The sequence below is a fragment of the Bicyclus anynana genome, chromosome Z (genome assembly GCF_947172395.1).
Source record: "Bicyclus anynana chromosome Z, ilBicAnyn1.1, whole genome shotgun sequence".
Taxonomy (NCBI): domain Eukaryota; kingdom Metazoa; phylum Arthropoda; class Insecta; order Lepidoptera; family Nymphalidae; genus Bicyclus; species Bicyclus anynana.
The window spans coordinates 11899471-11918675 of record NC_069110.1 but is presented as its reverse complement, the minus strand read 5'-3'; the positions used below and the strand labels follow the sequence as shown (position 1 = coordinate 11918675).

General features: G+C 33.9%; 1 protein-coding gene across 1 annotated transcript; it reads right to left on the bottom strand.

Annotated features, from left to right (window-relative positions):
- Window positions 1-3610: 3610 nt before the first annotated feature.
- On the bottom strand, window positions 3611-5714 carry LOC128199703 (carcinine transporter-like). Its single transcript, XM_052890506.1, has one exon. It carries the CDS (start codon window positions 5609-5611, stop codon window positions 3881-3883), a length of 1731 nt encoding a protein of 576 aa, XP_052746466.1. The 5' UTR covers window positions 5612-5714; the 3' UTR covers window positions 3611-3880.
- Between the last annotated feature and the right edge of the window lie 13491 nt (window positions 5715-19205).

Here is a 19205-nt window from a genome sequence, read left to right as displayed (position 1 = left end):
GAATGTCAGTTAAAAAAGGTGGTTTGGTTTTCTGCTAATATTTTAGAAAGTAATTCACATTTTTAAAATTAGAAATGATCAATTGAAGAGAAGACTGAGAAGAGGAAATTCTTTACAAAGAACTATTTTTCTGAACTGGAAGATCAATATTTTAGATTTTCCCAAGATTAGGACGGCCAAAATATATGTATGATACGTTCTCGCGGATACCATTCCGGATATTTTAATTTGATGTTTGTGCCTCTCTAAATTTTGTTTTTTACGACAAGTCACATTACGACATTCTACCTCAACGAATCTTATATACTGAGGCCTCTGTAGCGCAGTGGTGTGCACAGCGGATTTACAAGGGTTCGATACCCGGCTAGGCTGATTGGGTTTTCTTAATTGGTCCAGGTCTGACTAGTGGGAGGCTTCGGTCGTGGCTAGTTACCACCCTTCCGGCAAAGACGTACCAATTTAGAATACGTTGTTATTTTTCGCTTTTTGGTTTTGTGATTTTGAAGTCCGTTTTATTTTTTTGTTAAAAAGATTTTTATTTTATATTTTTGCTTTAATTTTCATTGCTGTGATTTCATTTCCGTAGTTTCCCTGGCCAAAAGCTGTGGCAATGAAAATTAGAACACGGCATTAGAACATGAAAATAAAAAGTCATCGCGATGCCTTGTAAAACAGTTTAGTTTCATCGCCGTGCCCAGATGTTTCATTTCCGTGAATTAAGTTTTCGTCGCTATGGTTGGGTTGATAGTTAGACTTAGTAAAAATTAATCTAATAATAAAACGTGATAATATTATCATATCCATCGTCTTTCCTTCTACAGAGTACGAGATGGAACATTATAAACTTTTATAAAAATGTATATGATAGGTATATGCAAAATATGGATTCTAAGGTAAGTGACTTTAGAATCTTGAATATTATAAACTTTCATAAAAATGTATGTGATTGTGAAAAATCTTGAATATTATAAACTTCCATAAAAATGTATGTGATTGTGTAGGTATGTGCAAAATATGGATTCTAAGGTAAGTGACTTTAGAATCCATATTTTGCACATACCTACACAATCACATACATTTTTATGAAAGTTTATAGTATTCAAGATTTTTAATCGATTCGTAGACTCCTATTGAAAACTATCTCAAAATTTTATCAAAACGGATATTTTGTTATCTTTTTACTTTTATCAAATCATCAATCAATACAAATAAATAAAATTGAAGTGTATGCCTGTGATTTCAACATAGCTGTGTGTTTCTCAAGTGTTTAAGCTATTTCTCTGATACCATAATACAAATAATTTTTTTTTAATTTTTCTCTCCGTCTATCAGTATTTCTTTCGGTCCGGGCTAATATATGGAACGGCTAAAACGATTTAAACGTGTCTTTCATTGAAAAATAGGGGTTACTGAGCAACATATAGGCAAATTTTTACCCGACCGCAAGAAGGGTTATGTATTTCGCGTGTATCTTGTATGTATGTATGTAAGTATGTATGTAAAAAGCCTCAATAGCTCAACGGTAAGAGCGTCCGGACTCATCACCGAGGGGTGGTGGTTCGATCCCCGGCCCGTTGGTCTATTGTCGTGCCCACTCCTAGCACAGTCTTTCCCGACTAGTTGGAGGGGAATGAGAACATTGTTCATATTATAAAAAATATGGCAAATATTCTTTTAAAAAAAAGTATGTATGTATATATGTGATATTCTATAATACCAAATTTCTTCCAAACCTCTGAACGGATTTATGTAATTTAGATATCGTAGATTTGTCCTAATAACTCAAGTGTTTTTAAATAGGTGAAGTTAAAATTAACCAACACGACGACTATGAGTCGAGGTGAAAGAATTTTTTTTTCAAATATTGCGATATGGGTGTCAAATTTAAGGGTCATCAAGACAATTTTATAATAGAATATCATGGCCACATTAAAAAAAAACATATAATTAGTAAAACGTTATTTATTAAATACGCTATACAAAATACGCGAGGCGGATGACTAGGTGCGAGCAGGTAGGCAGTCGGGTTTTTTAATTTTTAATTTTTGACTCGTTATCCTGAATAAATCCGTGGTTCTCGACTCCTGTGAGAAGTGGAGAGCATCTGCTAGTTACTATATACGACAAGACAAACTTATGTAATATGTAGCATTATATAGTTATTAATATAATATAAGATAACTGTTTCCCAACTTTTACCCGTGTTGATAACGTCGCAGTCCCTGTAGTAAATTTGATATTGGAACTTACACTATTTTTTATTCTGGGAACATCAATAGAAGGTGATACAGGGCTTAAAGTTTATAGTAAGGTGCTTCATCATTCTTCATTTATGAAAATTCGCGCATAAACAACGGGATCTCGTAAATATTAACTGTAGCGTATTTGTAAAATAACTTTGAAAATTTCACCCTGTGGGGTTAAATAGGGTAATAGTTTTATGCAATCTATTTGTCTGTTTTACGACTGATCCCTTGAACTCAAAGACCTTTAAAGGAGATTCAGGCATTCGTTAGTACATGTGTTATGCATAATTTAATCATTAAAAACCCATATTGAGCATGAGTCTCCTCTCAGGATGAGAGAGGCTACACCTTAGTCCACCACGCTGACCCAATATGTATTGACAGACTTCACACACCTAGAAAATTCAGAAAATTCTTAGATTTGAGACACATGATATTTCATTTCTTAAAATGCACACAACTAAAAAGTTGGAGGTGCATGCCCCGGACCGGATTAAACTATCACGTCTGTTATGTATAATAAACATCCAAACACAAAAAACAAACTAGTTGTTAGAATCGAACCCCCAACCATGGACGTGGAAGTCATTTTACCAATATACAGTTTAAATATTTAAAATGACTTAAGCACTGCGCGGGCGATGGAGCGAGCTATGTTTGGAGTTTCTCTGCGTGATCGAATCCGAAATGAGGAGATCCGTAGACGAACCAAAGTCACTGACAAAGCTCAGCGAGTCGCGAAGCTCTCAATGGGTCACATAGTTCGAGGAGCTAATGGACGTTGGGGCCCCAGGGTGCTGGAACTGGACCGGAAAGCGCAGTGTTGGTTGACCCCCCACCAAGTGGACCGAAGACATCCAGCGAGCCGCTGAATCCTGGCGGCTCGAGACCATTTTGTTTGAAAGAGGCCTACGTGGACGTCTATCAGCTGATAATGATGATGATGAAGCACTGCGCAAATATTCTATTTTTTTCTTAGACTATTTTAGCATTGAGCAAGTGAATACTCGCTTAAAACACACATCTATACATTATATTTTGCACTGGTTTATACTCGCACCATAACATTTTATTTTAATACTTCTCAGTAAAACCTAAAAGACTGGTTAGATTTTAATAACAATGCTACATAATACAATATTATCATGCTTGATGAGAAAGTTATACTTGAAATTTTTAAACATCATACATATACTAGGTACATAATAGTAATAAGAAATAAAAAAAAATAACATGTTTCATTTTTCTTTATTCAGTGTCACCTTAATGGCTACAGATAAATCACTAATGGTTTTTTTGCTTATGCATACTTATTATAGCTATAATACAGTAAAATAGGAATATTTTAAAATTAAATTGGTCTCTTATAGAATAATGAAATTCGCCTGGGCAATTGAATATAGGTACAAATTAAATTAAAAAAAAATGTGTTAATAAATTTTTCTTCATTTCAAGATTAATCTTCTACGTTACATTATTATTAAATAAATCGTGCAGAAATAGGTTAACAATTTTTGTACATTATTGTGCATTACATTACATTGATGCTGTGCCTTAAATCACAACAACCCTAAACTGATCTTGTAAATGAGAAGATGGAAATAAATTTATCACAGGTCTCGCAAATGTTAGCGCTAATTATCTCTGACAGATATATTTTCATTTCTAGAGTTGTTTTCTTTTTTTCGTAGAAATGGTATGTCAATTAGTTTTTGGTTACTTAATAGTTCTTCTGCTTCATCAAACGTTTGAGGCATGTCTATTCCAGCCGTTTCTGGCAGTGCTAAAGCTAATAACAATCCTATTAGCGCTATGACAGCTACAACTACAAGAGGTAGCCAAGTAATATAATTATCCAAGTACACAATATATGGTGATATGACTATCCCAATATAACTGAATATGTGAACGATGGATGAACCAGATCCTCTCACTGGTGTTGGCAACATTTCGGCAGCCCATTGCATGCCTATATTGGCACACATATTTATGGCAAATCTGGATACAACAGCACATAATACTGAAGGTAAGCCGTTGCTTATAAAAGCGGTTGCTAAACAAAATATAAAACAAATTATAAATGCAATAATCGTCATACCTTTTCTACCAGTTATATCTATAGCAAAAGATACTATAACTAATGAAGGAAGTTCCGTAAATGATACTAATGTGAATGATAAAAAGAAATCAAACCCTAGACCACCAATACTTCTAATTAAAGCGTCAAATATCGCTAGACAGCACATAAACTCTAAACAAATACAAATAAACATTTTTCTTAATTTAGGCCTTTTAAGAAGTACCAGAATGCTAGTACTTTCCTCTTTCTTTGCATTTAAAGAAGATTTTTTAAACTGTTCAATCAGTTTTGATGGTATTTCTTTTTTATTGACTCGTGCAATTGTTAACACTTTGTCTACAGCGTCATTAAAACGTCCTTTAGAAATAAGCCACCTGGGGCTTTCAGGCATTACAAATGGTGCTAAAATAGTTATCGCCATCGGAATAGATGTCGCTAAACTAATTGTTTTCCAATGTCCGCATGCTAGTGCTATCCAGGGAAGTGCTGTAGCACCTAATGTATAAAATATCGCGAAAGGTAAATTAGTAATAATGGAGCGGTATCGTGGTGCAACATATTCTAGAACTAGAAGATACGTCATCATCATACAGTTATCATATGACATACCCATAATAAATCGGCATAAAGAAAACTGAATAAAATTTTGGGCAAATATACTAAGAATTCCCGCCACACATCCAATCATATTGCTTAAAGTTGCCGCCGGTAATCTACCAAACCGATCTGCAACCCAACCAACTACAATACCGCCAACTATAGATCCTGTAAAAAATATAGACTGGGCTGTTGCTTGATAGCTATTTTTGTCACAGACCCATCCCAATTCGCTTGAAATTGTTGGGTATGGTATTTCAGAGCTATTGAACTCCCATCCATATTGACAAGCCTGTGTACTCCAAGTAGCATTAGGCGTTTGACCCGTCTCTAATATCTCACTCCAGTTAGCAATATAAGATTTGCATTGCGAATATCCAAACCTCGCGTCAACATCCAACGGAATTGCAAGCGTCCTTCGTTCAATGTCAGTTAAATTTTCTAGTTCAGGAATCCAGCACCAATGATTTGGTGACACTTCCGTCATAAAAAGTTGTGAAAAATAAGAGAACACACCGAAGATATAAAAAGGGAATGTTGAAAAAAACAGAATCACTTGATATGGGCCAAACTCTCCGGCAGCCGATAGTAATTCATCGTAATCGACATTTTCATTCAAGTTGGCACCCTCCTTGATTTCTTCAGTTTTCCTTAATTTGTTTTCACTATCTTTATCATTCGTAACCATTTTGTTCTTGTCTTAGTCAGTTCTGTAGTTTAATTAATTATTTTAAATTGTTTTTTAAGGATGCACACCGCGAGTAAATGGTACGATCGCCATCGGAGGCTGACTAGAGTAACTACTAGTGAAGATAAACGCGAGATACTCTTTATAAGACATCCAACACGGTGACGTAAATTAATTTATTTGCACAGCTACCTAAGAATGTTTGTTATAATTATCATTTCCCTAATTTAAAGTAGGTATTGTAAATACTAATACTAATCTATCTCAGTATAATGCATATTTTTTATTGAACTTCAAACAAAATGTTAGTCGTCACCAGTCTTTTATTAGTGTAGATAGATTATAAAGTTACACTTCACCGGTACGAGGTACTCGTGAGCGCAAATGAATTGTGAAATACAACTTTTTTATTATAAAAATGTATAATAATATTATAAAAAAGGTACACAATTATTGTAGGCACTTATCAACGTCTGGCTAGTAAGAACGTTTATAACTGCAGAACCAGTGAATCAATCGGGAGAAAAGGTAGAAAGGTAATTGGCATTTTATTCAGATACTAGCAGACGCCCGTAGCTTCGTGTGCATTGCAACTCTTGACAAAGTTGCGCGTGATGCATTTGATCATTAGATTACACATTACTGCATTAGTAAGTTTAGGTAACTAGATAAATATCGTAATACATCTTTGAAATAGTTTGGAGTGTGCAATATTTTAAATCAGCTTCTTCCATAGATTTTAACCATCATCCTTATAAGGAGCATAAACAAGTTTTACGCCAATTTAAAACATTCGTTACAAAAATCCTGTCAAAAATCATGGGCAATGAGCCATTTTCCTCTGATGGCGTTGAAAAAAGCCGCTAGGAACAGCACTGGGGGGAGGTACAAATAGACATAATGACCGTGCAATTATAGTAAGCGACACTTTTATCATATTTAATATATGTGTCAATTAAAAAAAATATGTATATTATATATGTATATTTAATGTATGTGTCAATTAAAAAACATATGTGTCAATGTATTTAATATATGTGTCAATTTTAGTGCAAGTAACATTTTCAAAGGGTAAAATTTTATAATTAGTTTTACTACCGATAAAATATTAGTGTAACCGACAGTAACATCTATTTTACTTAAAAGATTTTATATTTTTTAGCGCAGGCGACATTTGTTCAAACGGGATTAGACGCTGAAAACGCTGTCGTCCATTTAGTGACGTATATTAGTTAACAATTAGTTTGACGTTTAGTACATATTACTTGATGTACTAAACGTCAAACTAATTGTTGACTAATATTTTTGTCAAACGCTCCGTTTGTAAGGAATTTGTTGTAGTGACGTCATGAAACAGTTGAAATATAGACCATCATGACCGACAGACGTTTTAGCTCCTACTGTTAAAAACATATTTAAAAATTAAAATTTTCATGTAATCACGTCTCAAAAAAATATGACATAAATATCTAGTTTTCATTCTAGTAGAACAATAATGAACTATTTAAGACCATTTAAAAAAAGTGTCAAGTAGCCTATTTGCAAATACACAATGTTTTGTAGGCATTACAATGTTTTTTTTTTCATTTGTTATTACAATAAATATTTATCCTAATTATAATAAGACGTACGTTTGACGTTTTTGTCAATAGAGAATTCAAAACATAAATCATCAACGTTGCCTCTAGCGGATTTTTTTTAAATCTTCTTAAATATAAATACTAATTAAAGATATAGACTTTAATAGTGTGTAATTTTAAAAGCCTTTTGTGTTAAATGGTAACAAATAATTAAATAACAGATCTTACCTCTTTGAATGTTACTAGCAGAGGCCACGCGGTTTTACCCGCGTGTTCCCATTCCCGTGGGATAAAATATAGCCATCATCAAGGATAACGTCTCTTAAGATACTAATAGTTAAAGAATTTTTCACATCCTTTCGTCCGTCCTACGCAATAGAAATAATTAAATCTTTTCTCTTTAAAATATTAGTATAGATTATTTTTTATCTTTCACAAAATATTTGAATACATATTTATTTATAATAAAATTATGCAAAATTAGCTAACTATTGTCGCTTATGCTAAAATCTACGCAAGCAAAATTGCAAACGCCAACATGTAATAAAATTCTTTGAGTTAAGAGCAAAATGTTGTAATAAAACTGCCACGCCGGTAAAATAAAAAAAATATCAAATTCCTAATTCAACGTACACAAAAAATCCTGTAAAATTTTGTTGTTGTCGATTACCATAGTATAGCGGTTACGATCGATTTGTTTACAAATCTCCATAAACAACAACGTCAAACGTATCAAAACGTGTAAAATTGTAGTTGAATTTACGGAAAATTGTGTAGCTAAAAAAATTCAAGAAATTTAATTTAGTTAATAAAAACAAAATGTCCTTGGCATTGTTGGTGATTTCAATAGAAAATTCAACACATTTGTAACCCTCCTCAGTGCTGCCCCTAGCGGATTTTTCTAATACCTTTTTAGAAGAAAATGACTCATTTACAGTAAATGAGTCATTTTAATTTAAATAAAAATTATAGACTTAATTAATATAAAAAATACTTACATTAAATTTAAGCTTTCTAGTTTTAACAGATTTTGATTTATCTTACTGACAACTTTATTATTTTAAGTAAAAGCGGAATTAGTATGCAATTTTCGATTTCCAATTACGCTTTTTAAGTTGGTCAACGATAATTCTTTGAATAGATATTGCTACTATTTTTTTTCAAGTTTTTCTAGAAATTTCATTACATATCCTACTTTTGATAGCTTTTTTTACGTATCCATAAATTGAAATTATTCAGTTGGCGGGCGTAGCGTGTTGTAGGGAATTTAATGAAGGTCTATTTCCAACGTCCAAAATGCACGAAAAAAAGCGTCGTGTTTTAAAAACGCTGTTGTGTGAACTGGGAATGCATTTGTTGTATTGGAACGCTTTTTAACTTCCTTTATAAAAGCTCTTGTGCGAATGAGGGCTTATACCCAGCTCTGGCGGGCGTAACGTGATATGAATGAAGGTCGAATGAAGGTCTATTTTCAACACAACAAAATACTTGGGAATGCATTTTTTGTATTTGAACGCTTTTTTAACGACTTTAAAAAAAGCCCCCGTGCGAATAAGGGCTTAGCTTACCTTTGTTTGTCTTAGTGTCGACGCGCTAGTGACATATATTATATTATAAAATCTTTGTTTCAGCACATAAAAAGGAAGGTCATAAGGATTTGTAGATATAAAGCGGAACCCCCAAATTATCTATTTGATGTACGGGTCCCTAAAAACGGGAGTACCTGCTATTTTAGTTATCATTGTTATCAGTGACGTACAGATAAATTTGACGTGACGTTAATGTATTTCTGTTCGTATCTGTCAAGATAAATGTGAGAAATGTTTTGATTAACCCAGATTAACCCATTAAACTATAAAAACGTGGGTTGTTTTTGCGCACGTCACGCAAATAATACCTCTTACGCAATATTAGAATTATATTTACATGGCATCTCAAACTCATCACATAACACACTTAACACCTGTTCGAGATTGTTCATGAGTTTTTTTGCTTAAGGAATATTATTTTCAGTTTATTTAATTTATTTCAGGAAGTTCGTTTAGCTTTGGATTTAGTGTTTATTTACACGAGCAGAAACCGCTACCGACGACTGCAGTCGATTGCAGTCAGCGACGACTCGGCGGCAGTCGACAGCAATCGTCGACTGCAACCAACGGCAGTTGACAGCAGTCGTAAACTGCAGTTAACGGCAGTGGCCTACGTCTCAGCGGCAGTCAACGGCAGTCAACTGCAGTCGTCGGTAGCAGTTGCTGTTTATATAAATGAATCCTTAGGGGTCAGATAACCCGGCTAAACGCGTATTTTAAGGTAACGTAGTCAACAAGGAAATCTTACATTTTCACCGTGTCCGTTTACGTCCGCAGTTCAGCTCACAGACTATTACAAGAAAGCTGTAATTTAACTTTTACGCCATTGTCGATATTTGTTATGTCGCAGTAGTCGAAGAATAAAATCATATTAAATATGTTTTTAAGGTAGCTCCTATTTCAAACGTACAGTGAGAACGACTTTTTTACTCCTTTATCTCAAAGTGTGGAATATTTTTGGATAGATTTAATTAAACACTACTTTCCGGTGAGTCTGTTTTCACAAACACTACTTTTTGTTACGTTTGTGAAATATTAAAAATTTTAATAAAAAAAATTCAACCGACTTCCAACTCAAAAAATAACTTTAACTAAAAAGCAAAAAATAACATCCTACCTATGTGCTACCTTCTGATCAGCTTGAAGGCGGTGCCAAGCCAGTGATGTTTTAATTAAATACGTTTAAACTACAAAATTTCTGTGGTTATTCCAGAAACAGCTTTAATTAAAACACGATTTTTTTTTAATTTTTATTTTTTTATTTTTAGTGTTAGCATACCCACTGCGTGTGTACAGTCACAACCTATCTAAGTGGAAAGTTCTTATCAATACAAAATTATCAAGTCCAAACACAAGGTAGCTACTGTAAGCTGTCGAGGAGTTCTCTTCACTGTCCCTCGTCTTCATCATCAGACCCTTAATACAGTCACAATCCATCTAGGTGGAAAGTTCTCATCAATACAAATTTATCAAGTCCAAACACAAGGTAGCTACTGTGAACCGTCGAGGAGTTCTCTTCACTGTCCCTCGTCTTCATCACCAGACCCTTAATACAGTCACAACCCATATAGGTGGAAAGTACTCATCAATACAAATTAATCAAGCCCAAACAAAGGGTGACTGCTGTAAATCCATGACGAGTTCCATCGTCTGTGTTTCGGCTCCATCATCAGACCACCTCGAAACCTTCATAAAGTTGTAGTGGTTTAAAATACCTTATGGAAACACTAACAAACGTACTAGCCGTCTCTACAACTTTCGAAAGTTTCCTCAATTTCTCCAGGATGCCATCATCAGATCCTGATATGAAAAAAATGGGACCACCCTGGAAGTAAACCCTACAAAACAAAAAAATAATTTTCAAAATCGGTCCATAATTGACGGAATTATCGCTGGACATACATAAAAAAAAGAAACATACATACAGCCGAACGTAGAACCTCCTCCTTTTTGGAAGTCGGTTAAAAAGGACATGTCCCAATTTTGTATGGAGGCTGGGCCTTTATTCCGAGTGTCAACTAAGCAGAACAAATTATTTTTATATTAAAAGAACATAAAATATAGGGCTTAAAACCCAAAATAAAACAATTTTTGGAATCCGCATTTTTTAAAACTAATTAAAAGTATTTGCTGACATTACTTAACATTTTTTATCATGGCAACATGCTTGTACCTTACACCCTGACAGATTGACAGAAATATTCGCGTAGTAGCGTTCGTTTATGGCGTTTTTAAAGCAATAGGATTTTTTTTGTTTAATACTGGTGAGTTAATGACTTGTGAAAATCGACCTGTGTACCCCATAAATAGACAATAGCCCAGAATCCGTGAATCTTTTTTGCAATTGATTACTATCAAGTTAATTTTCCGAGAGCTTCATCTTGATAAGACGCTCAACTTTTATTTACAGCGTTAGTGGGTAATAAAAATTTCTGAGCGGAGAAACGACAACGAGATAACATACCGAGTAATTTGTAGGACAATGTGGTTGTTTAATTGTATAATTATTAATTAAGAAACATTGGTAAACTCCCCTCCTACCAATTTGTATCAGTAACGAGATCATCAGAAATTGTTAGCGACCAGCTATTTTTTTGTTACTGTCGCTTAATTAATAGATTTATACAATTTAACAGCCACATTATCCGAAATTCACAAATTGCGTTGTACGTTATCTGGTACCTACGTTCAGAAATTTTTATTACCCAGTAACCCTGTTAGCTACCAGAATCAAAAATTTTAGTAAATATAAAAGTTGAGCGTCTCATCAACATGAAACCACTTACGGAAAATTAACTTGATAGTAATCAATTGTAAAACTGCTCCCGGTATCCTGTACCAAAGAAAACATACGTAAGCATGTACTAAGATGTTAGTTACTTAATCACGTCTCAAATCGTGTGTAAACACGCGAGCGAGCGAGATATCCTAATTGCTTGTTCGGAAGATACGCATTGCAATTTATCGAAAACTGTACCCAATGTTTATGAACGCGATAAAGCACACAAGCACTCATACCTACCCCGATTTCTCAAAGGTTGTAGTCTGGATCAAAAGAGTAATTTAATCTTTGTAAAGTCGAATATAGGGACATAATAGGGAATGTGCGTGTGATTCGATTAAAAGCCAGATATATTTTCTTTGCTGCTTTTACCTACAGGTATAATTTATAGTTACAAGGTGCTGGTATGGCGCACCTGTTGGACCGACATCAAGCGGTTTGCAGGGAGCCACTGGATGCTCGTGGCTCGAGACCGTTTTGTTTGCAAGAGGCCTATGTCCAGCAGTGGACGTCCATCGGCTGTTAATAATGATGACGATGATGATATTTAGGTAGGTATTCCTTTTTGATATGTTTTGATTTACTCGGTTCCATATAATTTTGGTTATAAAATACTTTTGATTATTTTTTAATTCAATAACAGTAAAACTTTAGAACTTTTGCCTTTAGACTGTTTCTAAAGTGACGTAATTTTTCACGATAACAAGTTCAGGCAACTAATGGATGTAATTAGAATTTTTCCAGTGATAGTCCGACGTTCCTATAGTAGACCAGGCGCTGTGAGGTATTGTGTGTGCATAATTCGAGGACCGTATTCCGTTTACAGTTTTGAACTTAGAAAAACATGCAAATTATGATTTTACATGTTGCTAGGAGGTTTGTTGGTTCGTTCTTTTGGTTACCCTCTTTGGCATCAAGAGTATGGGGAATGAACATATGGTGTATCTTATTGCTTGTTTCATTCAATGTATCTAATCCAATTTTTCACCATGGCATTATAATATTAATAGCTAATATATTAAAAAAACACAATAAAGTTAAAAATAAGCATTTCTATTTTTACAAACACATCACTCCAAAACTACTGGATAAATCAAACTGAAACCTCGCACGATTTCAGTTCTTTCTACGAAAAAGGTAATAAGATACTTATTGTTACGAAAATTAAAATAGAAGGGCGTGAAATAAGAACAACTTCTATTTTTTAAGTTTTCATGGAGAGGTTTTAGTAAATAATCCACGGCTAACTATAAAAACTTAGAGAAATATATAATTTTTACTTTGGTTTTTTACTGTTTTTCGTAGGGATGCCGCGAAGTTAAGTGACTGGTGGTAGGGGACATGCATTCTCATAGTATTATGCATAAAATTAAAGTTATTAAAAAATACGTTACTTAGCGTCCGAGAGTCAGACCCGTTGAACTATCTTCCAAAGCTACCACAGTCCATTCCCATAATAAAATTACTGTAATATAATTACCGTAGAGAATACGGTACTTACGATTATTTATATATGCCTATGGTAGGAGCAGGCGAAAATCATTTTGCCTTCATATAATGAGGTACGTCTGGCTATGGCAGGCTCTTAGTCCGTAATCAGAAGAATCTAATATTACAAGCTCTATGTGCTCTATGTGCAAGTATGTTAAATTTCTTGCTGTCAACGCATTATCGTCCTATTAATAAGATTCCTTAAATGTATGGATAAGCTATTTTCATATTATAATAACTAGCGGATCCGACTTCGCTTTGACTCATTCCCTACCCCTATCATATTGTACCCCTACCCTATCCTACTCTTACCCTACCCTAACCGTACCCCTACCTCTACCCTACCCTACCCTACACCTACCCTAACCGTACCCCTACCTCTACCCTACCCTACCCTACACCTACCCTAACCGTACCCCTACCCTACCCCTCTGTATGAATAAACGTCTAGAGAAAAAGGATACGTCAAAAGAAGACGTCACAAAGAAAAGCAAAAGGTTCTTGACCTATAAGAGCCACTATAGAGACAAATAACCACTTATCTACATTTTCCTTTTGGAATAATTAGCTCGACAGGAACTCGACTTTTAATACTAATACGCAATTAAAGCTTTAGCTTAAGTAATAATTGCGCTATCTATACGATTTACTAAACGTTACTAGAAATACTCAAGAGTATAGATAACATACTTTTACTCTTAGTTAAACTTTTTCAATGTATGTGATGACGCGCTCTCGAAGCCATGTCCAGCGGTGGACGAATTCAGGCTGATGATGATGATGATACTTTTTCATTAAAATTGCACAATATTATGTAAATTATTTCAGTACTTTAATTTTGAATACATAAATTTTTCAACACTCAGCACGATGTAGGCAATTACAATTTAATTTTGAGTGATTTATTTAGTACATAATCGATGGAAAATTTGTATAAAATTTAATTGACACGTCTGCATATTTAAAGTAATAATTACAGTGTTATATTTTTTATTTTTATTGCTTTGTGGAATTTATTGTTAAAAAAAGGAATACAAAAATTAATTACCGCTGCCAAGATCAAAGGCCGTTATGTCTTACTTCTACAACGCTATCTTTCAGTTTTATTTGTGTCATTACACTACAAATAAAAAAAACATATATTCAAATGGGCGTACTCACCATTCGCCGGGATTTCTGCAAGCAAACAGTCACGTGCACTTTTAAAAGTAACAAGTTGTTAATCAGTTGTGGGACATTCGCGTCCTTTTAAAAGTAACAAGTTGTTATTCAGTTGTTGGACGCGAATATCGGCGCGGCAGCTGATGTGTACATCGCGCGGCACGGCTCTGATGTGATATGGGGAGGGCCCTGTTGATCGGGCATGCGTGCTTCGTGGCGCTTATAATGAAAAAGCTTCCTGCATTTCATACCCGATCTAGGACAATACTTTTATATTGTATATCAATTAGTTTGCAATTAATTTTTAAAGATATTAAATGCATCTTAAAATAAAGGTAATTTTTATTTAACTTCGTTCTTTTCTGATCTGGCTAGTTTCTGTTATTTGCTCTACAAGAATAGTATATTTTTTAATGTATTAGTAAATTAAATTTAAGAAATTAAATATCACGTGTCTCAATCGGTGAAGGAAAACATCGTGAGGAAACCACCATACCAGAGAATTATCATAATTCTCTGCGTGTGTGAAGTCTACCAATCCGCATTGGGCCAGCGTGGTGGACTATTGGGCTTACTCCTCTCATTCTGAGAGGAGACTCGAGCTCAGCGGTGAGCCGAATATGGGTTCATGACGACAAGTAAATTAAATAAATACTTTTTAATTTGACATATATACAACGATTTAATTTATACTTATATCTAAACATATACAAGTATTAGGTCCTTTATATGAAATTGGCGTTTTGCAAGGGAGGAACATAAAATCTATTTATCCATTGCAATCTATGTACTTTTGCTATCTTAAAGTTAGTTCGTTGATCCCTGGGACTACCTAACCAAAGGAGATATTTGAGATCAAAGTGACAAAACACCAATTTTCATATGAAACGACGACGTAAGGACTTAATATTTATGCTAATACTATAAAGAGATAAAGTTTGTGGGGTTGTAGGGATCTCTGGATCTACTCAACCGATTTTAAAATTATTTTACCATATAATTTACGAGTGGCATAGGCAATGGTTTTATGTGTAGAAAACTTTCCAGTCCTGTTTGGTCCCGTTTCCCGTTTCCATGGTGATGGATCCCCACGTTACTACGCGGCAAAACCACGGGGCGTCTGCTGCTGTTGCGTTATTATTATAAAGAGGTAATGTTTGTGAGGTTGTAGGGGGTGATCTTTGAATCTACTGAACCAATTTTGAAAATACTTTTACCAATATTATTTTGTATTAATATTGTATTATAGTTTATGTGTGTTGTGTATGTTGTTTTATATGTTGCTTATTGGTTGCGAACCCCGAGTGCTGACGACGATTGCCGGTGGCAGAAAAACTCAATCGAGTTTATGTCACACTGAAGAGTTATATTAAGAATAGTTGAAAAAAAAATGTATATTTATATTTAAAATAAATAAAAATAATAAAAAGCTATATATACATTACACCCAGTATAAACGTAATCCGGGAAGTACCTACGCGGGTAAAACCACAGGGCGTCGGCTAGTTTAAAATAAAATATCGAGAGATATAGGTTTTTTCAGTAAATAAGCTATAATACAGTTAGTTTGCCATTAATATACCTTAACTTCAGTTTGAAAATACAAAACACTTAATAAATGGATAACAAGCTAATTGGGTGCTTCAAATGCGTAGGGTGTTTTAAGATATTCAATTTCCAATCTCCTAGATCTTAATAAAGGTAACTAAATATATATTTCGCTGAAACAGGATTGTACGCGTACCTGCTCGTAATTACTGAAATCCATAGTTCAGATAAACCAATCAATGTAGTTACGCCACTGCGTAATCAATCACACAATTTTTAAAAGGAAAATGAAACATTTTAGAGTGGTCGTTAAAAATATATATTTTTATAATTATAGTATAGATACGTAATTCAATATATCGTTTATAGTATAGATACGTAATTCGATATATAAACAAAGGACTGTTTTTGGAAAATAACTGTTTCTAAATTATTATATTTGGTTTTTTTGTAAATTATTAACATTAACATGATTTAGACAAAACCCAGCTATATTTTTTTACTTACAAGTAAATAGTCTACATTATGTGTTTATTATAAAAATAATTATCCAAAGGTACACATAATACAATCCCCATAATCTGACGCATTTTGATTATTTTATTTTTACCAATCAAATATTAATCTTTATTTTAATTATTTAGTTATTTACAGGTTTACAGATTAGGGATACAGCTTAGTTATAATAAGTAACTGTAATACTATAAAAAGTAACTGTATAAAATAAATTTGATTAACAAGTTATATATATATATATATAACTTATATATATATTATATAGCATTAACATTATTATTGACGAATCTGCACTCTCCGCGCAGTCTAACCAAGCGTTAGACAAGCGTTTTCTGTGCTGTGGTGTAACCTTTGCTTAGTGGCGTAACTAACATAAGCGACGGAGAGGGTACAAGCGGTCTTAAACATGGATACAAAACAAAATAATGAGTAAACTTGTAAAATGTAATTAGTTTTAGTATATTTTAATAAAATTGTTTCGGAAATAATATCTTGCAAGGGGGGGTTGTAATTAATGTAGTTACGCCACTGTCTATGATATAGGGAATGGTTCCTTCCAAGAATTGAATAATGTGAGAAATACGACAAAAATAAAAATTTAATTATTACTAAAATCGAATAATAATGTAACTTTAGAACATGGATTAGGATTTACTGTAGTAAATAGGTCTACTTTACTTTGAAGAAAATTGTCGTTTAAATCTCTATCCACGTTTATGGATATGGAGGGCAAAGTAAACAGTTCAAGTACGACATAAATGTGTTTGTGTTTGTATATTTTTCTGTGTATGCGTTTTGATGAATAGGTAACCATTATAAATATAATATTTATAACACTATCCAGTAATATAATACAGCTGGCAAATGATATTGCATTGCTAAGAACAACAACAATAAAGTAAGAGTACATAAAACTACCACCCAAATAAACTGTGATGGGATTTGGTGCAATATATTTTGTAATTTATAATAAATTTGACGCGAGTCTCGTCTTCTGAAAAACAAAAATAATTATTAATATATTTTCTAAATGAAATTATTTCAAATCTGTTTACCTACTCAGAAAACATTTTACTAGTGAAAATAATAACTTTTAATTTTTTGCTGTGTGTTCGACGGTAACATAGTTCAAGGTAAAACAATAAGTTGTTCCAAGTTAATGATCATTGTGTATCAAAAAGTCCAGTTTAGAATCTTTCCTATATTTAGTTGGTTATTTGTCGTCATGACGACAGAACAATAATCTTTTTAACATAAAAATTTCAAATACGTACTTCTGTTATTTTGATTTTAACACAAAACTACTGATCCGATTTTCATGAAAATAAAATGGGACCAATCTGAAAGTATTCTCTTTCAAACAATTAAAGAATTTTCAAAATTGGTTAATAAATGACGAAGTTATGACATTAAAAAAACCGTACGCGTCGAATTAAGAAACCCCTTCTTTGTTTTGGTCAAAAAACATGTCTTACTTTGGTTCCGGCAGTGGAAATGGTGGCTCTCTACCCATGCCAACCGGCATTAGAATTGCACTTTTTACTGGTAGCAGACAGATTTCCAGATCGATTTTACCCTAAAAATAAGACTAAAACAGCTACTATTACGCGGAAAACGTACAAAAATAACTAAATAAAAGTATAAAATGTTCAAATGACACTAGAGTCTTTTGTAGAGTCCCTACAAAAACCCTAAAGATATCAAACACCACAGTTCTGATTCATGTGCATTCTTCGACTACTTCGCTTGACGTCGACATTCGGTACCCTAAGGATCTTCGAAGTTTCCCCAATCTGAGTACCTACGTCATCAATCAATGAAGAAACTAATCTTACAGTAACACATATCTTCTCACTATTACAGTAGTACCTCTGGGTTAAGGCTCGTATTTACCGACTACGTTTCATTATGTTTTTGTTAAACGCTGGGCAGACCAGCTTAGTCATTAATATCCACAATAAACTTGGTATTTTTCAGATTTAAATTAATGTATTTACGCCACCGGTTATGATACTAATTTCTTGTCTTTCAGAAGGTATGTTCTTAACGATGGGCTTAGATTATTATCTTTTTTTTTATTCTTTACAAGTTAGCCCTTGGCTACAATCTCACCTGATGCTAAGATGGAAGCGGGCTAACATTTTAGGAGGAGGATAAAAATCCACACTCCTATCGGTTTCTACATGGCATCGTACCGGAACGCTAAATCGCTTGGCGGTACGTCATTACCAGTAGGGTGATAACTAGCCACGGCAGACCTGGACCAATTAAAAAAACCTTAATCGCCCGAGCCGGGAATCGAACCCAGGACTTCCGTCTTGTAAATCCACCGTGCATATCACTGAGCCACGGAGGCCGTGTAAAATATAAGCCTAATTATAATAAATTAAGAATTGATTTATAGAAATCGGGTTGCGATATTATGTTTATACGTCACGACGTTATTACGTACAATCAAGGAGAAATTTTCTATTTTATTAACCAATTATTATATCTTGTATATTTATAATAAATCTGTAGAAAGGTAAATTCTGTACATGGGCAGGTTATAGTATACTTTTCATCACGGTACGACCAATAGGAGCAGAGCAGTGAAGGGAAATGTTGGGAAAACGGGAGAAGTTACTTAATTTTTTTAAGCTTCCGTCTTGATATGGATGGTAGGAGTAGGGTAGGGGTAGGGTAGGGTAGAGTAGGGGAAGGGTTGAGTCTCTACTCATCCCCTGTATGGTAGGGCAGCTGTGGAGTGGGTGTAGGGTAGGGTAGTAGTATTGTTTCACGCGAATGAAGTCGCGGGCGTCCGCTAGTAGTAAATATAATTTTTATCTCATCATAAACTTAAACTATCGATATAACTTATAAGTTTTAATTCGCTTACGGCTAACAAAGTTCTTCCAGAATCCTGATCGATAAAGCTTAAAGGCCAC